General features: G+C 39.9%; 1 protein-coding gene across 50 annotated transcripts in view; it reads right to left on the bottom strand.

The window, feature by feature from the left end:
- The window catches only part of SYNRG (synergin gamma), a 93,170-nt gene that overhangs the window by 16,777 nt on the left and 49,306 nt on the right, over positions 1-27,087 (bottom strand). For 20 of the 50 annotated variants that reach the window (XR_008540136.2, XM_009432342.4, XM_054669961.2 and 17 more), the window contains 6 exons: positions 21,419-22,363; positions 10,288-10,881; positions 8,690-8,853; positions 7,497-7,550; positions 6,629-6,725; positions 4,291-4,439 (listed from right to left, as the gene is read on the bottom strand). Coding sequence is in view for 48 of the 50 variants with exons in the window: in XM_009432342.4 (XP_009430617.3) it covers positions 4,291-4,439; positions 6,629-6,725; positions 7,497-7,550; positions 8,690-8,853; positions 10,288-10,881; positions 21,419-22,363 (2,003 nt within the window). In the remaining 2 variants the exon portion in view is untranslated. Of the gene's footprint in view, positions 1-4,290; positions 4,440-6,628; positions 6,726-7,496; positions 7,551-8,689; positions 8,854-8,936; positions 9,574-10,287; positions 10,882-21,418; positions 22,364-27,087 lie in introns of those variants that run through there. The other 30 variants (XM_063798649.1, XM_063798650.1, XM_054669978.2 and 27 more) reach the window with 5 other exon arrangements.

The raw sequence follows: 27,087 nt of genomic DNA, 5'->3' as shown, positions 1-27,087 counted from the left end.
GAGAATTGCTAGAGCCCATGAGGTCAAGGCTGCTGTGAACTGTGATCACGTCATTGTGCTCCAGCATGGGTGACAGAGGGAGACCCTGTCTAAAAAAGAAAAAAAAAAAAAATCCAGTGTCTCATCACCCAGACACATCCCTAATATCATTTTGGCAGATTTCCTTCAAGCCCTGTAGTAACAGTTCTGTGTCATTCAAACTTCGTGCTCCTTTACAAAATGGCTGCGTAAGATCCTGGGGTAAAGATTCACCACAATTTACTTAACCAATCCTCTAGATTTGGACTTTCAGGTTGTCTCTAATTTTTCACGTTTACAAAGAACAACTTTGTGCACTTAACTTGCTTCTTTCTGTGAATTCATATTTAGAATCGCTGCCTCAGGACATTTTCTCAGATTTGCAATTACTGAGTCAGCTACTCTGAATGCATATTAAGTCCTTTAATTCATTCGACTTTTACTGAGTGTTTACTGAATGTTTACATAGTGCCTGGCACTGTGCTCAGATAAAGAAAAGATGCAAAACGCAGTCTTGATCTCTGTCTTCAAGAAGTTCACAGTCAGGGAGAAAGCATGGTGCCAAACTTCTCTTTCCATAGGTGATTCCACCCTGCAGTATATAGTCCACATTTTACCACATCAACACTATTAGTATTCAAACAAACAGACCATACAAAAATTGGGCTTAATTAGTAGGCAGGCCGGGCATGGTGGCTCATACCTGTAATGCCTCTAGCACCTTGGGAGGCAGAGGTGGGTGAATTACTTGAGGCCAGGAGTTCGAGACCAGCCTGGCCAACAGGGTGAAACCCCGTCTCTACTAAAAATACAAAAACTAGCTGGGCGTGGTGGCACGCGCCTGTAATCCCAACTACTTGGGAGGCTGAGGCATGAGAATTGCTTGAATCTGGGAGGCGGAGGTTGCAGTGAGCCGAGATTGCACCATTGCACTCCAGCCTGAGTGACAGAGTGAGATCTGTCTCAAAAAAAAAAAAAAAAAAAAAAAGTAGGTAAAAAATGAAACCTTGTTTTAATTTGAATTTATGTTTACTGATTAATTGTACCTCCCCTTTTATGAATCACTTCACGTTTTTGCTCATACATTACTGGGATGTTGGTATATTTCTCGTTGATTTGTATGCTTCCTTTACAGAGCAAAGACATGAGCCTGCCATCTGTATGCACTACTACACCTCCTAGTTTACAATTTAATCTATTTTTTCCACACTTAAAATGACTTCCACTCATACTTTGGAGTTATGCCATTTGGCCTATATTGAGAAATGTAATAAGAAACTACCCAATGAAAACTGCTGCTTTATTTACTGAAAGGATTTCTCTTTTTTTTGGAAGGCAATGTTGATTATATTAGTTTCCTCTTTATGAGAACCCACAGAAGAAATTTCTTTCTGATATTCGTATCAAGGCCAGGCACAGTGGTTCATGCCTATAATCCCAACACTTTTGGGAGGCCAAGGTGGGTGGATCACTTGAGGCCAGGAGTTTGAGACCAGCCTGGCCAAAATGGCGAGACCCCATCTCTACCAAAAATATAAAAATTAGCTGGGCGTGGTGGCGCATGCCTGTAATCCCAGCTACTCAGTAGGCTGAGGCGTGAGAATCGCTTGAACCCAGGAGGTGGAGGTTGCAGTGAGCCGAGATCACACCACTTCCCTCCAGCCTGGGTGACAGAGTGAGACTCTGTCTGGAAAAAAAAAGAAAAAAAAAAACAGTCTGGTAGAGGTGTGCAGAATAGATTGCTAGGAGATTAAAAAAAAAATGGAACCAGTAACCCTAGCTATGAGGTCAGAAGTTCAAAAGTGATAAGGGCTTGAATTAGTTAATAATTTTTTTAAAAAAGATTTCTAATTTCATTATATTTTCTTTCTTTTCTTTCTTTTTTTTTTTTTTTTGAGACAGAGATTCACTCCTGTTGCCCAGGCTGGAGGGCAGTGGTGTGATCTCGGCTCACTGCAACCTCCGAGTCCTGGGTTCAAGCAATTCTCCTGCCACAGCCTCCCAAGTAGCTGGGATTACAGGCATGCACCACCACACCCAGCTAATTTTGTATTTTTCGTACAGACGGGGTTGGTCAGGCTGGTTTCGAACTCCCGACCTCAGGTGATCCACCCACCTCGGCCTCCCAAAGTGCTGGGATTACAGGCATCAGCCACTAAAGGCCTTCGTTATATTTTCTAACAAAAAAAATAAGGTTTCTAAACTTCATTTTCTTTTCTTTTCTTTTCTTTTTTTTTTTTTTTGAGACAGAGTCTTGCTCTGTCACCTAGGCTGGAATGCAGTGGCACGATCTTGGCTTACTACAACCTCCATTTCCCGGGTGCAAGCAATTCTCCTGCCTCAGCCTCCTGAGTAGTGGGGATTACAGGCACCCGCTACCATGGCCAGCTAATTTTTTTTTTTTTTTTTTGTAGTTTTAGTAGAGATGGGGTTTCACCATTTTGGCCAGGCTGGTCTCGAACTCCTGGCCTCAACTGATCTGCCCGCCTCGGCCTCCCAAAGTGCTGGGATTCAGGCATGAGCCACCATGCCCAGCCTAATTTCATCATATTTTCTAACTACTAATAATATGTAGGATTGTTATGAATTTTTGCCAAATGCAATACATTTAAACTCCTGAATTTAGATTAAAAAATATTTTTTTATCTATCTATCTATCTATAGACCGGGTTATGAGACTGGTTAATTTTTGTATTTTTGGTAGAGACGGAGTTTTGCCATGTTGCTCAGGCTGGTCTCAAACTCCTGGGCTCAGGTGATCCGCCCACCTCAGCCTCCCCAAAGTGCTGGCATGACAGGGGTGAGCCACTGCACCTGGCTGCTTGAATTTAGATTTTTAAAAGAATTTCATTATCACCAAGTAAACATAATTTTATCTCTTTTTTCAAATATTAATACTCCATTTCTTATTTCACTTGCCAGAACAGTATTTTTTTTTTTTTAATTATCTACATACAATTTTAGGTTAGAAAATGAGAAGTGATTCAAGGGAACAAGAAAAAGTTTTGGAAATTACTTAAACTCTTAAAGACTTTAATATTACAAACCAGAAGCAACATGACAATGGTGAGAGGATGTGCTGCTGAAGACATGTAGTTGGGGTAGCTGGGTATCCACCTGGCTATCAGTTCAGAAAATTAGAACTGCTTCCTCCCACACAGCTGCAATCCCATTCAGATGGGTCACAGAGTTCCATGTTAAAAAAAAAATTGGAATAGCATATTTATTCCAGCTGTGGAAGGAAGATAAACTTCTGACTATTGTGAAATAAAGGATATCATCAGAGACAAATTGAATAGGTATGAATATATAAAAATAAAATAGTTTTGCCCAATGAAATGTAAAAAAGGGACAGTAATAGAGGAGGAAAAAAGCTGATAAACGTTTACAAGCTTATATATATGTATATAAATCTATTACAAATATGAAATATATAAGGTCAATAACCATATTCCAAGGAATAAATGGTCAAATGGTCAGAAGAGTCCAATCCGTTTATACACAAAGGCAACAGAAATAGTAAATTGTCATTTGGAACACTGCAAAGCCTCTCATGAAATTAAAAAAAAAATGTAAAAAATACCTTAGGGAATAATTGCATGCTTGTTAAATTAAGATTGATAGGACATAATGTAGAGAAATGTATCCATGTACTTACATATTTCTGGTAGCATTGCAACCAATATAAGCTGTTTGGAAAGCCTTCTAATAAATGTAACAACAGCTACATACGCATGCATGCACCTGTGCAGACACACACACTGACCTCCTAGTTCACTTGGAGGAAATACATCCCCACAAAGGAACAGTGATTTGTCTATTCAGAGAACTACTCATAACAGGGAAAAATGAAAATGACCCAAGAACCTAAAAAAAGAAGGGCTAAACAAACTACAGGATGGCAACATGAGGTATCATATAGCTTTTTGAAAGGACACATATGAGGACATAAATAACTAGAAGTGCAAAGGGAGTATCTCAAACCACTGCTTTGCAAAACTTCCGTGTATTATGTGAATTAAGAAAGGTGTAGCCAGAGTGAATGTTTTCCTATACTGGTTTTTTCCTTAGGTTCACTGGGCCTTAGAGAGATCAGAAGCCCACCTGGTACTGTTCAACTGACCACACACCTGTGATCTCCCTCCTTTAATATAACATGCTCCAGTTGGCACCTCCAGCCTCCAATAAGTACCATCATAGGAATATACACTCTGCTTTACAACTTAGGTTTCTGGAAAGGAAAGCAACTGCTGAGTTGCCTCATGGGCTTACTGTGAGTGTGGCGAGTGACATGAAGCCGATTAGGTTATTCCATACTTTATCGATGTCCTTCAGCAACTGCTGGAGTTTCTCACTGCACACTGCAGTGGCTTTTATCCCCAGCTCCACACGCTTGGTTACCCTGTACACTTCAACAACACCTGACGGGATGAGAGAGCAGAGAGAGAGTGTTAGCAGTGGAGACACAGAGGAACCAGACAGGGGAGCATTATTGCTTGCTGATATCTGTTAGAAACAATGGGTGTATCTGGACAGAGGTGTACTTACTATTCTTTGGGACCAATCCACTTCTCAATGCTGCTGTATAGCTTACTGGTAAGAGCATAGAAGCTGCACTGCTTGGGTTCAAACCCCAGCTATGCCTCTTACTGGCTACATGACCTTAGGCAAGTCACATAATCTCTCTGTACCTCAGTTTCCTCATCTGTGAAGTTGGGATGGTAACAGTAGCTCCTCCAAGGATGGTTGAGAGGATTAAATAGGGTAATATGGTAAAAGGCTTACAACAGTGCTTGGAGAATGGCAGGCACTATGCAAGTTATTAGCTTTTGTTTTTTGGGAGGTTTATTTATGAGTCCATCTGTTTGAATCTGGGAAATCCCAATAAACTAGCTGAAAATGGGGATAGTAAAAATTTAAAAGAATCTAAATGTTAATAGCATCACAAAGTAATGAAGAAACATCTCACCCCTCTGAATCTGAAGGTCTTACAAACACTTTGACTTCACTTATCTTTAAACACATAACAGGATGCAGAACAGTTCTTTTCCTATGGTCTCTAAATTGTGGTTGAACTCTTGAAGCAAGGATGAGAGGTGCTAAGTACCTCCACATTCTAAGGACAGCCACCAGACACATCCCTAACCCCTGCAATGTAACAGTCACAAAAGACGTGACCCCGATCTCTCTAAGTGAACACTGGAGGAATTCCAGAGGATCTTCAGAGCGGGGCCTCAGCAGCCCTGTGTCAGCACTACGGCTTTTCTTCTTCCTTTCCCAAGAGAGGGGCAGAAATTACTGCCCACCCTAAGCCAAGTGAGGGGGCTTCTAAGAGAATCTTCCATAGATACAAGGATACTAGGAGAAAAGACAGGTGCCCCATTTCCTGGTGGACATCTGCTTATGCAGAACTGTGCCTGTTTGAGCAGGAAAAGAAGACCCCGAGTGAGGTGGCAGGAGTAAGGCAGAGGCTACATCCCTTCACTCTCCACTCATCCAGCAAATATTTTTGAGTGCCAACTATGTGCAAGACACTAGATTAGGTGTTGGGGACACACCAGTGAACAAAACAGACCAAAATCCTTGCCTTCTTGGAGGTTCATTCTAGTGAAGGGAGACAGAGAGTAAAAACAACAACAAGTAGCTAGGCACAGTGGCTCACGCCTGTGATCCCAGCACTTCGGGAGGCCAAGGTGGGTGGGTCGCTTGAGCTCAGGAGTTTGAGACCAGCCTGGGCAACATGGCGGAAACCTGTCTCTACAAAAACTACAAAAATTAGCTGGGTGTGTGGTGGTGCACACCTTTGGTTCCAGCTACTTGGGAGGCTGAGGTGGGAGGATTGCTTGCGCCTGGGAGGTGGACACTGCAGTGAGTCATGATTACATCACTACACTCCAACCTGGGTGACAGAGTGTGAACCTGTCTTAAAAAAGAAAAGAATAATAAGTAACATATGTAAGAAATTAAAGGTAATAGGGCTAAGGAGAAAATCCAGCAGAGAATGGGATGGGAAGTACTGGGGTAGGGAGAGACGATACTCTTTGGAGAGATGGAGGCTAGGAAAGATTTCACTCAGAAGCTGACATTTGAGTAAAGATTTGAAAAAGATTAGGGTCCAGCATGTGTGGCTCTGGCCACGGGCCAAGCCTGAGCTTGGGGAAGGGAGGAACACCGAAGTGGACAGAGACTACACTTTCCTGTTGGACTGACACATCAAATTGCTGCAGATGGCCAGGAGGTTAAGGACTCTGTGGTGTCATTAAGCGGTCGAGAGAAAGAATATAGAGTAGGGTAAGGAATTGATGGGAGACAAGATGATTTTACTTTAGTGCATCGGTAGTTCAGATTCTTTGATAAACCAGTAACACAGATATAATTTTACATTTTTGCTATTACGTATATAACAAGGATGAGGAAACTTAGCCATAGAGACTTTTTAATTAAGTCCAATAGTTTACTGCCTGTAGCTTGAGTGTCTTACCCACAAATACAGATGCTTCTTACTGAAGTCATATGTAACTTGAGAGATCTAGCTTAAAATAATTAAAGGGAAAACTGAAAATAATGCAAAGTGCCATCATTTTCAATAGTAAAATATGAAAGAACATACCTAATAAATATTCCATGCCTTGAGCTGACTGAATTACTTCTGTGCAAACAGAACTACTACTGATTCCATTTAAGGTATCATTTGCCTTCTTAATGACCTACAAGAAATGAAATCACATCACCTTACATAACTGAGAAAAGTCATTGCAAATCAATTTACTATTAGTAGAAAACCCAACCGAAAAGCCAGGAGGTGTCAAAAAATCTCATTTTATCCTTGAAGAAACAATCCTCCATTTCTCTGGAAGAGAAAATATGTTTTTTTCCTTTTGTTTTGTTTTGTTTTGTTTTGAGACGGAGTCTCGCTCTGTAGCACAGGTTGGAGTGCAGTGGCAAGATCTCGGCTCACTGAACCCCCGACTCCCGGGTTCAAGTGATTCTCCTGCCTCAGTTTCCTGAGTAGCTGAGATTACAGGCACGTGCCACCACGCCTGGCTAATTTTTGCATTTTTAGTAGAGACAGGGTTTCACCATGTTGGTCAGGCTGGTCTCAAACTCCTGACCTCGTGATCTGCCCGCCTTGGCCTCCCAAAGTGCTGGGATTATAGGTGTTGAGCCACCGCACCCAGCCAAGACAGGTTCTTTAGCTTAAATATTATTTTGATTTGGTCAGAGTTAATGAAATCACTTTGTTATTTCTTAAACACAATGACAGATGAGGGGATGACTGACACATGAGCCGGTCTGCTATTGTAAGTGTGAAAGAAGCCTCACCTAAGATGCATGACTTCCACAGAGTTACCCTTTGCCCAGGGACATCCAAGTAAGGCTCTCCTGAAGTTTGCCTCTGTCAATTCAAATGAACCAAGAAGGCAAAAAGGCACAAAAGAGCACTCACATATGTGTGAACGCATAAGTGACATACTCACATTCAGGGCACTCCCCAGGCATCTCTGCCATTCATATGCATATCTCTCATTTTCCTGTGAATTTGTTAAAAAGAACTGGGTTAAACACACAAACCTGGAATCTTCTATTGATGACTCTGTCAATTCAAAGTGCTTGGAGGACTTTCCTTTTTATTACGATCACTCTAGTTCAAGCAGTTTATTTTTTTTTGTTTTTGTTTTTGTTTTTGTTTTGAGATAGGGTCTTGCTCTGTTGCCCAGGCTGAAGTGCAGTGGCATGATTTCTGCTCACTGCACTGGACGGAAGCAATCCTCCCACCTCAGTCTCCAGAGCAGCTGGGACTACAGGCACGCACCACCACATGAGGCTAATTTTTGTATTTTTGGTAGAGGTGGGGTTTCACCATGTTGCTCAGGCTGGTCTCGAACTCCTGAGCTCGAGTGATCTGCCCGACTTGGCCTTCCAAAGTGCTGAGATTACAGGCATGAGCCACCATGCCCAGCCGCAGTTTATCTTTTTGAACTCACTAATAACTATGTTAAATTACTAATAAATGTAACTTCTGAGCACAGGACCTGTGAGTCTAAGGGCCATGCTTTCCAGCAGCTTCCCCCTGTGAGTGTTGCCTCATTTGTTCCATCAGTAACAGTGTAAGCCTTTCTTCGAAGGCACTCAGCATGTAGCTATCTGGTACAGAAACTGCTATTAAGCCACTGGCTTTCCACTCCCCAGTTATAACGCTGTGTGGCTGTGTGTGAGGACGTGGCCCATGTGCACATGTAACAAGGAGTAGGGAAAGGTGGGAAGTTAAGTGTGTTGACCATAGGAGGAACATAGCGTGGCACTAAGATGCAGCAGACAGAAATAAAAAATTCAGAATATTTTCCCTGTCTCCTCTATTTTGAGGTTTCATGAAGACAATAAAGTCTAAGTGCTCAAGAAGAATTACACAAACACTGCCATCCTTGTGAAGTCCCATGAATAGTTTTGGTTTTAGGGTCACTGACTAGTTTCAGTGGGTGCCACACCTGGGAAATGTTTTCACCCAGGGCTAATGTTACCCTTGCCTCACTTTAATTACATAGTTTATGTCTGGTGCTTTGTGTCTTTCTGCCCCTCATTTTCCCCACGTGAAAGCTGACAGCATTCTTTCTTGGGGCCCTGTGTGCTTGCTGGTCTGTTACCCACCCCCTGTAGAAAGCTCTCCTCTCACCTCCACCTCTCCCGTCAGGTCTTTGTACTTGTCTCGGATGACGGGCAGGGCGGGCTTCTCATTCAGAGTATTGGAACGGTCTCTGAAAGGCTGCTCCAAAGCTGGAGAAGGAGAAGAACGGCTTATTTCTTTATCACCAAGGCTCAAACTCCTCTTGTGTGATCCTGGGAGAAGGGGATAATACAGTCAAAGGTTTTGGCTACTCACCTTAGTTCAGGCAGAGGCTCTTCCTCGCTACCACAACCCTCTTCTTTTTTTTTTTTTTTTTTTTTTTTTTTTGAGACAAATTCTTGCTCTGTCGCTCGGACTGGAGTACGGTGGTGTGATCTCGGCTCAGTGCAACCTCCGCCTCCTGGGTTCAAGCAATTCTCCTGCCTCAGCCTCCTGAGTAGCTGGGACTGCAGGTGCACACCATCATGCCTGGCTAATTTTTGTATTTTTAGTAGATACACGGTTTCATTGTGTTGGCCAGGCTGGTCTCGAACTCCTGATCTCAAGTTATCTGCCTGCCTCCCCTCCCAAAGCGTTGAGATTACAGGTGTGAGCCACCGCGCCCAGCCCACGACCCTCTTCTTCAGATGCTTATGTCATGAGGCATTTACAAACACATTCCTCATTCATTCTTTCTGGGAAGCTACATGTTAAATCCTTTCTACTGTTCTCTCTTGCGTGGTTTCCCTGCGTTTCGTTTTCAACATGACTCTTCTCTGATCTATCACAAGTCTTCCATAATGCCCAGTGCAGAATCACTGGAGTCTGGAGAACAAAAGCACCTTTCTAAATATCAGTATGTAAGAGTTGTGTGGCTTTTCCAGTCATTTGTTATGGATTTGTAACCGAGTTCCTTCACAGTCTCTCAATCCAGTTGAAATCAACGACCCCTCCTGTCAGGATGAGATTAAAGCAGAAGAGGCAAACTCAAATGCCTTCAGAGACCAGGCAAGTAAAGTGAATAACTTAAGTAGGTCCGCTGAGACAGGAAGCGGTGGGGATTATGGTAGGAGAGAGAGAATGACCCACCTACAGGGAGCGGTGCTCTTCGGCTCCAGCTGCCAACATATGGGAGTGTAGACCTACTAATGCCAGATATTATGACTTCTCAAGAAAAGTTGGAAATCCAGATTGGGAAATCTCATGTCTTTTAAATACTGGCAATTACTTCGTACTTAAAAATCTTTTGTGTGGGTCAATGTGATATGCAGGCTGGATGCAGATCCCCGGCCCCCACATTGCAACCTTTGGATTAAAAGACATTATCTGTGCTCAGGGAACATGAGCGGAGCTAATGTGCCTACAAGTGGCTCGAATCCATTTATCTGGCTCTTTTAACACAGCACACCTCTAACCAAACAAGCTAATGAGCAATACCTGCATGCTGTGCTTGTTTTTAGCCCATAAAGCAGTTATCTGAGGGATGCTGATTTTGACTCCCGTCTCAGGGAAATCTTTATTATAGCTATCTGTAATTGACCCTGATTTCAAAGATTAGAAAAATCTATTTCCTGCTAAACCAGAGAGCAACATTTTATTCTTAAGAACATCTAAGATCTCAGTGGAAAAAAACCACAATAGTAAAATCTACCTTGGAAGCTACTCACCTTGAACAGAAAGGTCAAAGGTTGCCAGCTCACTTTTGATCATTTCTTCACTGGATTTCATTTTGCTTTGTGAAGTGGCTACTAAGAAGTCAAATTTGCTGATTTTGGGCTTTTCACTTTGAAACTCTCCAAAGTCATCTGAACATTCGTTGGGGGTTTCTTGAGAGGCACCACTGGACGCTGGGCTGGGACACGTGGCCTCCTGGCTCCGTTCAGCCGTAGGCAGGTCCTGTTTTGTGAAATCTTTATAGTCTCTGTTTTCATATTCCTTTTGCTCACTGGTCTGAGGAATCGTGTCTTTAAAACTGACAAAAGCTGGGAAGGTGGTCTCTGGAAGAGCATCTTCACTTACAAAGGTCGTTACTTTGGAGAGAGATGTCATGGTGATGTTTTCAGAACTGCCAAATGAAGTCTCTTTCTTTTGAAGAATTGAGGTGGCTGAGGGGGATCCACTTCCTGCTGAGAGGACAAATGGAGAGAGTTTTCTGCCCTGAGTTGCATCATCCCTGTCTGACCAGTCATAGCTTGTAAGTGTGCTCACTGCAAAATTGCTACTGTAGCTTCCAAAAGCAGCATATTTTAAGTCCTCTATATCTGAAAGGGAAATAAGACCCCACAATTAGAGGCAAGCAATTTAGGCAAAATGCCCTAAACTCTGTAGAAGCAAAATGCCTAGCATATTTGATTAGTTTTATACTATGTTGAAATTAGCTAAATTTAGAGTTTGTACTAAAATTAAGAGTTGGGCTGTAAAATCTGATCTTAAAAAAACCCACATTAGCCTTGAGTTGGCATTTACATTTAGTTACCAAGAACCATTTTCTTTGGCTATAAAAATTACTAAAAAAAGATAGGAGGTTCATCTACCAAAGTATACACTGTTTGATATAAGATTAGGGTCATTTAATAAATTGTTCCCTTATCAACTTAAAAATGTACTGATATTCCTTGCCTAAAACATGTCTCCCTTCATCTTGACTTTGTTGGAAAATGTGCCTTTAAAACATGGTCATGTGAAATGCACATGGCAAAATAATTAAAAGTTGACAGTTTCTCAAAACTAAAATGAAAATAATGTCGTCTAACTTTTAATCAATTATTAGGGTTTCTGTCATAATATTATCAATTATTAGGATTTCTGTCTCAGGCAATGCCAAACATGAGATTTTAATCAAGCAATTACTTACCTAGTTGTTATTTTGGTCAAATTGGACGTCATATTGCTGTGATGAAGTATGAGGAAAGAAAATCAATCTGATCTACTTTAGCCCTTAAAAAAATACAATAAAAAGATCTGGGTCCTGTTGGACTCCACTTTTTCCTTCAACTATGTATCTACTCCCCATTTAAAAAAAAAAAAAAGGAAAGAAGAAAAAGAAAGAACTGCTGGGGCAGACGACTGATTTTACAAAGCATTCTTAATATATAGTTAAGTAATTTAAGAGGTAGCATAAAACAGCATAAAGAATGTAGGTTTTTGATTTGGAAAGACCTGAGTTCAACCCTGCTACCTACTATTTGTATGACACTAGGCAAATGATTGAACATTTCTGAACCTCAGTTTGCTTATCAGTAAAATGAGGAGAAGACCATGTACTTGGAAGGACTGTGTTATGACCATCAACCATGATCATGTGTGTAAAAGGCCAGGTTGGTGCCTGGTGAGCAATACATAATAGCTAGTGTCTGCTCAGCATAGGTGCCACCAGCCTCAACTTGACAGTTAATTGCTGCTTTAGGGCCTACAGTGGAATTTCAAAGCAAAAATGAAAAGTCAACTCAGCATTTTAGTGGTGTTACTAGGAGAAAATTTTCTTGCTCATTTTCAGAAAGCAAAACCAGCCGAGACTGAATTTGGCTGGTGTGGAGAAGTGGGTTGATATGCATTTTGTTTCATTGTAGTCACTGTACATGAGGCAAGAAGGCCAAATACGAGACTCTCCCTCTGACAACCACATATGTGATTTATAAGGAAAGTGCTCAAAAGTTTTATGACCTAGATTTTCAGAACTAAGTCAATAAGTGAACCGACATGGAGTCATTCTTCTCTTTCATTCACAGCAATACTGCATAATTTATGAGGGGTAAGAGGCTCCTGACATTTCCATAGCTCTTCTAATGGTATAATCCCAATCTCTCTTTCTTTGAGCTGTTAGGAAAGGGGTACTAAGTTAATAATAAAAACAAAAAACACTAGTTGTACAAAAAACCAACCTGCAAAAAGCAAACAGCTTTCACAGAATGATGGCATATTTAAAAATTCCGTGGTGCAATGGTACCCTTCAAATGTGGTTTATAAAACAGAAGGAAAAAACGACTCAGGTGAAAAGTTTTTTTTTTTTTAATTGATTTTTTGAGATGGAGTTTCACTCTTGTCACCCAGCCTGGAGTGCAATGGCGCGATCTCGGCTCACTACAACCTCCGCCTCCTGGGTTCAAGCGATTCTCCGGTCTCAGCCTCTCGATTAGTTGGGATTACAGGCAGCCGCCACCACGCCTGGCTAGTTTTTGTATTTTGAGTAGAGACGGGGTTTCACCATGTTGGCCAGGCTGGTCTTGAACTCCTGACCTCAGGTGATCCGCCCGTCTCGGCCTCCCAAAGTGCTGGAATTACAGGCGTGAGCCATTGTGCCTGGCCTCAGGTGAAAAATTTATAGTTTAGAATGAATGGAAAAGCCTTTAGCCCAAAGCTTTCTTGGTTTTTGCTGTAGTGATTTTTTGTTTTCATTTTTTTCCCCACGATTTAAAGGGACGAGAAGGTGTCCAGACTCAAATGAGGTGAAATTCAGTCGGGGGTGATACAGTTAAATACAGGACTATTCTTGAAGAGATACATTCAGAAAAATGTTTCATAATACAGATATTTTTATTACTAGGCCCTACGAAAGCATTTTGGGAAACTATATTAGGAACTGCTTCCAGAATCTTTCCTATTAAAAGGTTAGCAGGCCGGGCATGGTGGCTCACACCTGTAATCCCAGCACTTTGGGAGGCTGGGGCAGGTGGATCACCAGAGTTTAGGAGTTCGAGACCAGCCTGACCAACATGGAGAAACCCTGTCTCTATTAAAAATACAAAATTAGCTGGGCATGGTGGTGCATGCCTGTAATTCCGGCTACTCAGGAGGCTGAGGTAGGAGAATCACTTGAACCCGGCAAGCAGAGGTTGCAGTGAGCTGAGATTGCACCATTGCACTCCAGCCTGGGCAACAAGAGCGAAACTCCATCTCAAAAAAAAAAAAAAATAATAATAATAATAATTAGCTGGGCGTGGTGGCATGTGCCTGTAATTCCAGCTACTTGGGAGGGTGAGGCAGGAGAATCGCTTGAATCAGGGAATCGGAGATTGCAGTAAGCCAAGATGGCACCACTGCACTCCAGCCTGGCGACAGTTTGAGACTCTGTCTCAAAAAAAGGAGACAATTTTCCTAGAAGCAAATGATAAATTTAATGAAAAGATAGCTCCAGTTCAAACACTGCAATCAAGATATTACTATGGTAATAAAAAGATCTTTCTGTGCAATTATGCAACAAGAAAATGTCTTTTAAAAAACTAAAATGACTAATATAATCAGGTAAAAGGCATTACAGGGAATAAGGGATTGCCTAAGCTGAGGCATTTTTAAGCATTTTAAAAATTTCAGGAAATCTTATTTTTATTAAAAATGATACGCCTGTAACATCTTGCCTTTTGGAGCAACTCCCAGAAAAGACTAAATGAAAGACTAGGAAAGCAAATGAAAGAAATATTTTATACTTAAAATGAAGAGCAAATATACAAGAGTCACTAAAATCAAGCCTCAAAATTGAGCTTTAAATTTACTTTTGCTTATTTGTTGGCTATTATAGTGTGAAAAAGTAATTTCGTAAAGTGTAATTCATTTGAACACCAGTACTGATGGTACATAAGGAATGTGAGACAGAACACCGTGCCCCTAAACTTAGAATTTATAAACAATATAATTACAGGGCAGTATGTTCTGGCATAGCAAATATACGTAAACCATTAACTAAGAAAAATGTGGTACATCAGTTCATTGAAGGTAGCTTAAAGTAAGAAAATTCTTCATTTCCCCTGTTAATAGTTCTACATTTCTAAGCAGTCCAGTTATAGGTATTATTGTATAATGGTCTTAAAAATATTAAAGATTATGTAAGACCTACAACATAAGTGATAGAAAAAATGATGTGGAATAACCCACATTTTAGTTTGTAATCACTGAAGCTAGTATAGATGGACTTTCAATTTGATAGCCGAATTCTGAAAATTGCAAGAGAAAAAGGAAAAAGAAAATGGAGAATGAATGCAATAAAATGAACAGAAAATCACTACTGTATTTCCAGTTCTGCTGCGAAACTCCTAGGCTGTGCTAGGCTGACTGCATTTGCACACAGATAATATGCCAAATTGTTGTTTTAATGCATACATCTGTTTGCAATCAGGGATGTCCTATTACAAAGGCCAAAGAAATAAATGTATACGATCTGTTTTCCATCATGGATCTCAAATCAAAACACATATTTCTTGCTTATGCTGGCAAGTAACCCTATCAGTCTCTTCCATAACCTCTATTCAAATCTCTTTTGAATGGATGTTGTACATGAAAACGGTATTTTTTTGGAACAAAGAATGTTGGCTGCTACTACAGGACACAGATGGCCAAGCTCATTCCCAGGGACATTTGCTAAAGCTGTAAGTATATGCCCAGGTGAGGAAGAGTTACTGGCTTTTGAAGGAGTTTGGAGAAAGAAGAAAGGAGATATATGTACAAATTCCACTATTCTCATTTTATATAGCAATAAAAATGTTCATTGGACTAAGAAATATATTTTAATTTACAGTACTGATGTAATCTAAACTTCATTTACTAAAGCAAACCGTAAAATACTTGTACATTTCAGTTTCTCTCTACCCTGGGCCCTAATCTCCCTTAGTCCCTATTCTATCTTTGATCTACCTATGAGATCAGTCATACTCATATTCTCTATTAACTAAAAAACCTGGTCTGTGTCCTATAAGTCTCAAACACTGAAGAAAACAGGAATGAAAGTGATCACAGTATAAGTGACAGGCTGAAAAATGCTGCTGTTTAATTGCCTTCCAGTGTTTTCTAGTCTGTATGAAAATTTCCTGTTCTTCATTTGTACTGACTCACACAACTTCATGGTATAAATTATATCCACACTATCTAGAAGCACCTTTGGGTTTCTGTGTTAGTGTTTTAAGTTCAAAAAAGAAAACTGGAAATCCTGTGGATATTTTAAGTTAGAGGAGGACAGAAGGCCAAGGAATGGTGTCAGGATACACAGTGGGACTGCCCCTGGTCATCAGTAAAAATCTCATCAAAAAGACACCAAATGAACACAGAAGACAGGAAGTGCAATTGAGGCCTTTTGGTTCTTTGCATTATTTTAGGATTTAGCACAGGTTTTTTGATATTGCCAGTGTTCCCTTCATGTTCATTTGCTGCTTTTTTTTTTTTTTTTTTTGGAGACGGAGTCTCGCTCTGTCGCCTAGGCTGCAGTGTGAGTGGCACAATCTCAGCTCACTGCAACCTCCACCTCACAGGTTCAAGCAATTCTCGTGCCTCAGCCCCCTGAGTAGCTGGGATTACAGGCACGAGCCACCACACCTGGCTAATTTTTGTATTTTTAGTAGAGATGGGGTTTCACCATGTTGGCCAGGCTGGTCTCCAACTCCTGACCTCAGGTGATCCGCCTGCCTTCGCCTCCCAAAGTGCTGGGATTACAGGCGTGAGCCACTGTGCCTGGCCGTCATTTGCTACTTCTAAAAATCAGCAGGGATTCTGATGTGAACAACAGAGTGACTATAGAACAACAGATACATAGGTATACTTTCTCACGCACTGATACACGAAGTGAAGCACTAACCATATGTTACTTGGCATCAGGGTAAACAAAACAGTATTTTGTTTGTTTAAACCTATAGCATAGAATTCTTCAAGTCTTTTTCGCAAAAGAAGTTTAAGTCATTACATTATATTAAAACTACCTCCCTAAAAAGTAATGTTACTTTGGAAATATTCATTACTCAATTTGTGAATGTATGCTTTACACACAGTTACATTCAGTCATTTTCTGCAGCCTGCTCAGATAAATGCAGAAAAGAGTTAAAATAAAGCAGTCCTACATGGACCAATCTAGCATTACAGAATTCCACTGACAAAGAAATTCCTCAGTCAAAGCCATCAAGAGATTGATTTTATAAATAGCATGGGAAAATCCAAAATAAAGGGCAGCTGGCATTATCACTAGATGGAAGCTACACTAAGATCTCTTTCTTTCAAATTTGTTAGGAAGCACATATCATAAATAAAATATAATGCATTTACACAAGGTTTTTGAAACCAACTATTATTCAACTTTTTAAAGCAGTATGCTCTGGAAAGTGCTGTATTTTGAATGGCAGGCCTGGCTTTTCTCAGAGTTAACCTAAACCTCTATATGCAACTTTTCTTTCTTAAATGGCATATTTAAGACACTACAAGTGATCTCTTAGGAGTCCTATTCAAAATCCTCATCTTCTTCTAGGCCGGGTGCGGTGGCTCACACCTGTAATCACACTACTTTGGGAGGCCGAGGCAGGTGGATCACCTGAGGTCAGGAGTTTGACACCAGCCTGGCCAACATGGTGAAAACCCATTTCTACTAAAAATACAAAAATTAGCTGGGCGTGGTGGCAGGCACCTGGAATCCCAGTTACTTGAGAGGCTGAGGCAGGAGAGTCACTTGAACCTCAGAGGCAGAGGTTGCAGTGAGCCGAGATCCAAGATCGTGCCATTCCACTCCAGCCTGGGTGACAAGAGGGAAACTCTGTCTTAAAAAAAAAAAAAAACAAAAAAAACCACACAAAAAAACGGGCGTGGTGGCTCATACCTGTAATCCCAGCACTTTGGGAGGCCAAGGCGGGCGGATTACCTGAGGTCAGGAGTTCGAGACCAGCCTGACCAACATGGAGAAACCCCCATCTCTATTAAAAATACAAAATTAGCTGGGTGTGTTGGCATGTGCCTGTAATCTCAGCTACTCAGGAGGCCGAGGCAGGAGAATCACTTGAACCTGGGAGGCAGAGGTTACAGTGAGCTGAGATTGTGCCACTGCACTCCAGCCTGGGCAACAAGAAACTTGGTCTCAAAAAAAAAAAAAAAAAAAAGTCCTCATCTTCAGTGATTTAATTTCCTTCCTTCCTCAAATTCTAAAAAAGAACAAAGAATTAAAGCCTCAAAACATAAGAATACAAAATGTAAACCATGGAAATATCCCCTTTTCCCAGGGATTTTATTGCTTTGGGGTTTCTAACCTGAAAAACAGTAATATTCTCAAGGTTTTTTTTACTGTTACCATACTCTAAAATGGAGAAAATATTTTCCATGTTTGGCCTACGCTTGTTGCCACATTTCACTGGTCCTTCTAGAAAATGTTTTCTTAAAAATAAGAATGGTTCAAACCTTACTTTGTTAGACACACCCCCTAAAGTAACATGTTTTAAGAATTTGCTTTATGTACTATGAGTGAAAAAAAAAGGCTGAGGGTTGCTTCATCATACAGAACACATACTGCAAACCTAACATGCTCTGCAATTAGAGGATGGAGTACCCAATTTTTCTTTCTTTGAGACTAGGTCTTGCTCTGTCACCCAGGCTGGAGTGCAGTGATGTGATCACAGCTCACTGCAGCCTCTACCTCCCAGGATCAACTGATCCTCACACTTTAGCCTCCTGAGTAGCTGGGACTACAGGAGCCCACCACCGTGCCCGGCTAATTTTTGTATTTTTTGGTAAAGATGGGGTTTTGCCATGTTGCCTAGGCTGGTCATGAACTACTAGCCTCAAGCAATCCACCCACCTTGGCCTCCCAAAGTGCTGGTACTACAGGTGTGAGCCACCGTGCCCGGCTGAGTACCCAATTTCAAACTCAAATCAAATTCTATCCTCAAGACTTCCTGCTATTAATACAGAACACTTTCCATTATGCAGATTATCAATTTAAATACAGCTTACATTTACTGTGCTCAGAAGTCCATTTCAATATTATTTGATGATATATATCTAATAACTAGTTATTAGATAACTAGATAGTTATAGTTAACTCTTTCCACAACACTCAACTCTTAGGTCTTTTCCCCCACCTTCCCCTTCTCTTCTCTTCAATGTAATGCCTAGTAGAGACAGATTCTCTACAATAAAATATGATCAGTTTCTTCAAGAGAAGAAACTGCAATAAATGTTCTTTCTCCCTATCATGTAAAGTAGTGTAAGGTTTACTCTTATTTAAGTTTAAAGTTCTATTTCAATCCAATGCCATGTTAAAAACTTACATTAATGGAATTATAAGAAACAAAGGCTAAAATGTACCAATACTTTCTCAGGAGACAAGTGTTTGACGAAACAAAACAAAAGGGGAAAACCCTCTAGTCTTAGGACACTATTGCTTTAAACTTGGTATCAGCCAGGTATTTCTTTGGTCTAACCCTGAAAAAGTACAAATTACACACATCCCCACACTTTCAAAATATGCCAAAGAATTATTTATTAACACAAGACTTACAGATCACAAAAGAGAGTGATACAGAAGAGCTGGAAAAGAAGTCATCAGAATAAGCATGCAGATCAGTATTTGCAGAGGAATATACTAAAGCAAATTTGAAGGCACATTCACATAGAAAATGTCTAAATTGAAAAAAAGACATCAGAAAAGCAGCCAAAAAAAAAAGGTGCTAATTAAAATACAAAGATTTTCAATGTCAAAGAAGAGCTACTTTACAGATAGGTAGGTAGGTAGCTACAGAAGTCTTGCTAACCCTTTGAAAATGTCACAGATGAGGGTCAGCTCTTGCTGCCAATAAAACCATATGATTTTAATGACTGCACGTCAAGATGCTTCAGTGCCGCAGATTAAATTTAGTCAGGGGGAAAAAACAGCCTAGTTGAAATTATATGCAGCAAGGGCTCAAAGGGTTAAATGTAATAATACGCAGAGAAATCAGGCAATGTTATCAGTATTATCTACCTTCCATACAAATGATTATAGCAAGAGTTAAAAGAGACAGTATCCCCTTCAGAGTTAAGTTAGGGCTTCTAAACAGGATTAAGGTCCGCAGATAGCAATCTACCAGGTTTTATTCTCTCTTCATCAGCTCACTTCTTATTTCTCCAACAAGAAGTACCTTTAACCCTCAAACTAAGAGAGCAAGAGATACTGTGGTGAACATGAGGATAAAATAAAACTACGTTACTTTGAATAAGTCCTTGCCATTTACCCTCTACAATACATTGATGCAGCAATTTTGCACAACAGCAATATAGCGCATTGGTCAGACATCAACCCCTTTTAACAACCGCTCTAAAGGGATACTGCTCCTTTCTGACAGGAGGTTTACAGATCAATGGGAGGAAACAATCTGCTTTTAAGAATATCCTCCAACTGAAGAGAGTTAGCTTGAACATTACAGGCTCCAAGCTGAGGATGTTCCAAACATACATAAAAGAACATGAGCACAGAAGATTATTTTAACAGGTCAGTAAGAACAAGCTAGGTCAAAAAAACCAACCTCCAAATAAAATGGGGGAAAAAAAAAGACACCCCAAACCCGGATTAGACTCATTTCATAAAGACATCTAGCTTGGCACTGTGAAAGAATATAGATTCACTTTCAGAACAATAGTTTCTAATTAATAACTTCAGAGTCCAAAAGGCCAGTATACATGTTATGAGATTTTTAAATAAAAATCCAATATCGTTCAGAAAACAGAGCACTTTGCAACCAACTGCTGTGGTTCAAGCAGCGCATAAAAAAAAAAAAACAAAAACCCACAATCACTCTATCAAACAAACAGCAGCAAAAAAATAAGAAACTTTCTGAGGAAAAGTACAAAAAAAAAAAAAAGACAGAAAGTAGACAGTCAAGGGCACAGGAGCTCTTCAGACTGCCCACTGCATTTGAAAAATACCTTAGCAAGTAGCAACATGAAACATGCAATGTCTCTGCTAACTTGCTCCTGATTCAGCAGCCTGTTTAGCAATACCTACAACATTTCCATAACCAAAGGATGGATGCAATTTTGTTTTCCGACTTGCCAATTTGACATATGCAAAAGCTATAGGACTTTACAATTTCTGCCTGAATCTGTAAACTTGGAAGTGTCTCACGTGTCCCCCCTAGTTAGACAAAACCAAATCCTTCATATGCATAATACATTTTCTAGAATAATACAGTGATACTGAGATATTTCTCATTATTAAAAGGCCACAAAATAGGTTTATCTTTCTATATACATATCAAAAAACAAAACAAAAGAAAAACCAGGACACTTGGGAGTCTAGTTTTTATGACAGAAGTTGAACTAGAGAGTAAATTGCCACATGTAAATCTACACAGAATTTAAAGAGGGCTCCCTAATAAGATGTTTTCAAACATTTTATCAGAAAGTTAGCAGTTACCCTATCCTAGCATCTACAGATTTGTTACAACTTAATATTTCCAGTAATAGAGTTAACACTGAAAACAGCTCCTGGATTCCACTGACAACACACACCCTCCTCTTTGCCAGGCCCTGACATACAGAACATTCATATATAAACTCTTTCCCTCTTCTTCTCTTAAAAGGATGTGGCAAACTGCACTACAAGTGGTTAGAAATTTTTACTTTCTTGACCTAACAAGAGTTAATTTCTGTAAATCAAACAGAATACTATACTGGCAGTTGCTGTGTATACCCAAGAGAAGAAAAAAGGAGAGGGAAACACTGATTTTACTCACAGAAATGAAGGAACACTGCCGGCACTGCAAAAGTCTTTTATCAAATTTCTGGCAATGTGAGGTTCACTTAGCAGTGACTTTTTATGTGCCTCTAACACCAAGCTGGTGCTAGATTTCAAAAATAAAAATATCTTAGCTACCCAATCTAAGTTCCACAGTAGCCATAGTATCCATATCAAGTATCCACAGAATCAAATTTAACACTGCTTTAAGGAGACTGGCAATAAAGAGGTTGATTATTAGAGATTCATAAAGCTAAAGGGCCAGAGCCTTACTCATGTAAATCAACACCCGCAGAATCATCTTTGAAATCTACAACACCATCACCAGAGCAATCTCACCAATTCCTCACCTGCAGCAGGAGGATGCTGGCCACTAACTGTTGGTAAATCCAAAGAGCTATCAGACATGACATGCTTAAGATCTCCTCCCACATCAGCCAATTTCATGTCAAACTGAACAGAGAGTGCATCTTCAGAGTCCTCCTTGCCAACACTGCTGCCACCAATGGAAGGGAGATCTAAGGACTTCACTGATGCAGAGTCTTCTTTGGTGTGTCTGAAAGCCACTGCTTTCTCTCCCAGGGATTTGTCCGAGTTTATGGAAGAAAATTTACTGGAGTGGAAGTCAGCAAAATCATCATCACTTTTTCCTGAAGGAGTGTTATCTTTTAGGTCTTCAACACCTAGTCCAGACCCTTCCAGAGAAAGTTGTCTGAAGACATCGTACTTGGTAGACGCAGCAGTCGAGTTTTGTCCACCCTTCACTGTGCTGCCCACATTGCTGGTTAGAGGAACAGGACTGGCTTCCTCTTTAAGGGCATCATATTTGTCATCCGGCTTTTGCTCAGATGAAATAGAGCTATTACTGAAAGCCATAAAATCTGCAAAGTCATCCTGCTCCCCAACAGGTGCTAGACCAGAATATTCCCCAAAAAGGCTGAATTCTCCAAAATCATCAGCCAAACTAGAAGTTTTTGTTGCTGCCAATGCTGTCGTAGTAGCAGCAGAACCTGTTGACTGTGGTGTAGAAACTGATTTTGATGTGCTAAACGCAGCTGAAAAAGACAATGGTTTCTCGCTGCTGCAATTAACTGAGGAAAACATATCTAGGTCTGCTAAGTTCAGAGGGTTTTTCACTTGTGTTTGTTGTTTCTGTTGTATAGTTCCTGAGGGGAAGGATGGTGGAAAAGTTTTGTCTTTTGTTGGTGGCTCTAGTGGTGATACACTATCGGCTGTTTTAAAATCGGTGAAACCATCATCAGTTCCTGCAGATCTGAATTCTGCAAAGCTTTCTCCTGAAAGAAAAAATACCACCAAACAAATGGGAATGCTGAACTGAAAACCATATAATACACAGTATATTAAACTGCAAGCATAATTTTACTGACTTTTCTCCACTGACTTGACATTACTTAATAATGTTTACATACTTTAAACCCTATCGAACTACACATTTATTTCCACACTGAAGTCTAGTGATACTGAAATAAATAGAAATCGAACTGAAAGTACCTGACGGTACCATTTTCATTTGCTCATGCTTTTAGTGTGGGATCTCTCTTAGCTCTAGATCCTACAACTGGCTAAAAGTACTCCTCTCAAGACTTTTTGTTCCCACAGCTAGCCAGCCAAGCAGACAATACAATAAGAAATAGGGCTAGAGGTTCTTGAAGAGAGGCATATTAAAACAGTGGCCCTTTAAAGATAAACATGTTACCCATTAAAAAAACAGAGGTACCAATAAAGTATTATGAAAAATCCTACATCTAATATTCAGGATGTACAACACTTGGTTCAGCCAGGCACTTTAAGAATAACATTAGATACTATGTGGTCTTGCTCAAGTAAATGAAGGCATTAATTTGAAGGGAACTTTGATGAAAATTTTTGAAAAGGTATCTATTTATTTGCAAAGCATTCTAGGTGAGGCACATGGTAAAGCAGCTCCTCCCCACAGTCTCTAATAAGCTGAATCTCACAGAAAAAAAGTCCTTGAGCACTTGAGCTTTTCTAGAAATCAGCTGTCTCACTGTATCAATGAGCACTTATTTTTATTTATTAAAATTCAAAAGGACTTGAATAAATACCAACTCTATTATATAAAGTTTTGGAGGGTATGACTTAGACTTTAGTTTACATTATGCTACTCTGAGGATGGGGTAACTGACGGAATTGTTTATTTATTTATTTATTTTTTAAATAAAATTTCTTTTGCCCATGACACAGCTCTCAAGAGATCCTGAGAAACATGTGTCTCAGAATTGTTTATTTTTATATTCTGGTTAAATAGAGTGGGTACTTATGTACTTCTCATAAATAATTAAACAGACTCAGTTAAGACATTGATAAAAATTTAGGCCTATGATTCTTTTTTTTTTTTTTGAGACAGAGTTTCATTATTGTCGCCCAGGCTGGAGTACAATGGTGCGATCTCAGCTCACTGCAACCTCCACCTCCCGGGTTCAAGCGATTCTCCTGCCTCAGCCTCCCAAGTAGCTGGGATTACAGGCACCTGCCACCAAGCCCGGCTAATTTTTGTATTTTTAGTAGAGACGGGGTTTCACCACGTCGTGTAGGCTGGTTTTGAACTCCTGACCTCGGGTGATCCACCTGCCTCGGCCTCCCAAAGTGCTGGGATTACAGGCATGAGCTACAGCACCCGGCCCAAGGCCTGTGATTCTTAAAAGGTTTCTATATTCTTTATTATCATAGTAATGTTATCATCACTCAGGTACAGCATCAGGATACAGATGATCTCAGTTTTTTAACAGCATCTGAAGGTCTACCATAAAATCCACTAGGCTATACCAGGTAGTAAAAACCAGAGATAAACCAAATGTAAATATAGTTATGCCAAGGCCGAACACAGTGGCTCACACCTGTAATCCCAGCACTTTGGAAGACCTAGGAGGGTGTATCACTTGAGGCCAGGAGGAGTTCAAGACAAGCCTGGCCAACATGGAGAAACCCCATCTCTACTTAAAATACAGAAAAATTAGTTGGGCATGGAGGCACATGCCTGTAATCCCAGCTACTCGGGAGGCTGAGGCACAAGAATTGTTTGAACCTGGGAGGCGGAGGTTGCAGTGAGCCAAGATCCCACCGCTGCACTCCAGCCTGGGGGACAGAGAGAGATTCTGTCTCAAAAATAAAAATAAAAAAACAAATAAATATAGCTATACCAACCAACATCATTTATTATTTTAAAAAATGACTGCCATTTCTGGAGATTAAAATTAAGTAAATTAAAATATAAGCTTTAATTTCCTCACCCATTTTTAAAAATTACATTTTCCCCTAAAAATGACATATAAGAGCATATCAATAATAAAAATGTATTGAGAACCAAAATCCAATTCTTAAATTGGCATATAAAATAATGCAGGCTTAAAATATACTGTGCTTGGGCCAGGCACGGTGGCTCACAACTGTAATCCCTGCACTTTGGGAGGCCAAGGCGGGTGGGTCACCTGAGGTCTGGAGTTTGAGACCAGCCTGGCCAACATAGTGAAACCCCATCTCTACTAAAAATACAAAAAATTATCTGGGTGTGGTGGCACGTGCCTGTAATCCTAGCTACTTGGGAGGCTGAGGCAGGAGAATCACTTGAACCCTGGAGACAGAGGTTGCAGTGAGCCGAGATTGCGCCATTGCACTCCAGCCTGGGCAACAAGAGCAAAACTCCGTATCAAAATAAATAAATAAATAAAATAAAAATAAAAATAAATTTAAAAAATAAAATATACTGTGCTTGTAACAAGATATATACTTGGATATAGCAGATGAAAAAAAAAAAGCACCAAAAACAATACAAGCTGATTTTTCCTCCTAACCTGAGATAGTTAACCAATTCACCAGCATAATTCATCAACACCAAGGAATTCATCTAATAAGAGAGGAACAGCATTCAGATTTCCTGTAATTTATATTTGTAAGACATACCACTAGTAAAACTCAAGTCAATTTCACAAACTGACAGAAGATGTAAAACTTTTAAAAATCACCCTAGAAATTTAGATTAGTAGTATCACTGATTATACTTGTATTATTTCTGAAAATGTAGAGGTGATAAGCGGCCATTTTTATCACAGCCTAAATTTTTAATGTGTTGCTTTGAAATATCTGTGAAATTGACAAGTATTGCTTTGTTTGTTTGTTTGTTTTAATCACCACAGCAAACTACACTTACTGATGAATTGTAAACTTTTCCATTGGAAATGTAAGCTGGGTGAAAGGGCTAAAAGGAAATAAAAGCGGGTGAGTTTACAAAGGGAATTTGTTGGCAAATAAATTAGTCACAGTCAATGGAAGCTTGTCTATCAGAAGGCATATTAAGCATATTATTTCATGGTTAGATTTTTGGTTAATGTCTACATACTTGTAAGTTTCCCTCTCCGTCACTTTTTAGACTCCAAAAAATCTCAAAAGAGACCACTTTTTTGCTAAAATTTCAATAAAAATGTGTCATTTCTTTATACAGAACATTTCCTCATTTACTTTAATTTATGGCTTAAACTCTGGAGATGGAAAAAAGGAAATATTATTAAACTCTGTCATTCAGTAACCTAAGAAACCCACAGCTCTGAACAACACAATACTATAAGATTCTTCATAAATTCTAAGATACTAACGTACTTTGACGAAGTCAAGCCAATGTATTTTTTGAGTATAAAAAATATATCACACCATTTAGGAAAATAAAATCTATTCTCCTAAAATGAACAAAGTTGGCAACTCTACTTGGAAAACCTTAGAATTAAAGTTAAGATAGGAATGAAAGCAAGTAAATGAAAATAACAACAATCTGGAACTTTGTTTAAAAAGTACTGAAATGTGGCTGGCCATGGTGGCTCATACTTGTAATCCCAGCATTTTGGGAGGCTGAGCTGGAAAGATTGCTTGAGGCCAGGAGTTCAAGACTAGCCTGGGCAACACAACAAGACCCCACTGTGGTGAGGCACATCTATAGTACCAGCCACTTGGGACGGAGGCTGAGGCTGCTTGAGTCCAGGAGTTGGAAGCTGCTGTGAGCTATGACTGCGCCACTGCACTCCAGGCTGGATGACAGAGCAATACACTCTCTCTCAAAAAAAAAAAAAAAGTATTGAAAAGGCAGGACTAAGGTACTGCTTACATTTTGGTGACACCACTGTCTTTTCCTATTGTCTATTACGGGAATACACATTATGGTCATTAATACCATATTACACAAGAATCCTCATGTTAAACCATGTGCTCTTTACTCCAAACTTGTCTTGGCCCAAGTGTTGATGAAAGCATTGCTAGGTGTAAATAAAAACCTAACAAGTCAAAAGATCCCCTCAGGTTTATCTCTGTTACTCCCACTGTGTATCTGATACAGGCACTGAGGAAGAAATGGCTATTACATTCTAAAAGCTTGGATAAAACACAAGAAAATACTTCTAGAACCTAACAGTTATAAGGGGCTGAATATTCTTATATGAGGTGGGCTTTCCTTCTTTAAAGATGATTAAGCAATACAGTTTCTACCATACCTACCTACCTTCTCTCCCCCACCCCTAGCAGAAGGGTAGAAATAAAAGATTGCTGAAGGATGTCCCAAGTTTGAGCATTCAAAATGTAAAGATAGAATGTGGTATTGTTCCCAGAAGGAAATTCTCATTAGAGTATACACATTTCATAGCATGCATAGTTAAGCTTTGCAGAACATAATTTGACCTATGGGTTATCTAAACCCTACCCATCATGTTTACAGTAGGATTTAACCACAAACATAACTTTCAGTTTTTACATATATGACTCCCAAATGATCATTTTATATTCCCTTGTACTCTAAGTCTTACTATCAGAGATGGTAACCACATGGGCACATAAATCCCTCTCTCTTCATCTTTCTCATTAAATTATAGCCAATCTTGAAAATCTTGTAAAGTGGTGATTGAGTTTAACACAAGCAAAGTATAGTAACTGATCACTCATTCTTACTGGATTAGTGCGCAGATGATTGAATACTGGCGTCTTGACGTCTGTATCCTTG

Source organism: Pan troglodytes, chromosome 19, assembly GCF_028858775.2.
Source record: "Pan troglodytes isolate AG18354 chromosome 19, NHGRI_mPanTro3-v2.0_pri, whole genome shotgun sequence".
Lineage (NCBI taxonomy): Eukaryota > Metazoa > Chordata > Mammalia > Primates > Hominidae > Pan > Pan troglodytes.
The sequence above is the reverse complement of the archived record's forward strand: the minus strand, read 5'-3'. Positions and strand labels throughout refer to the sequence as shown.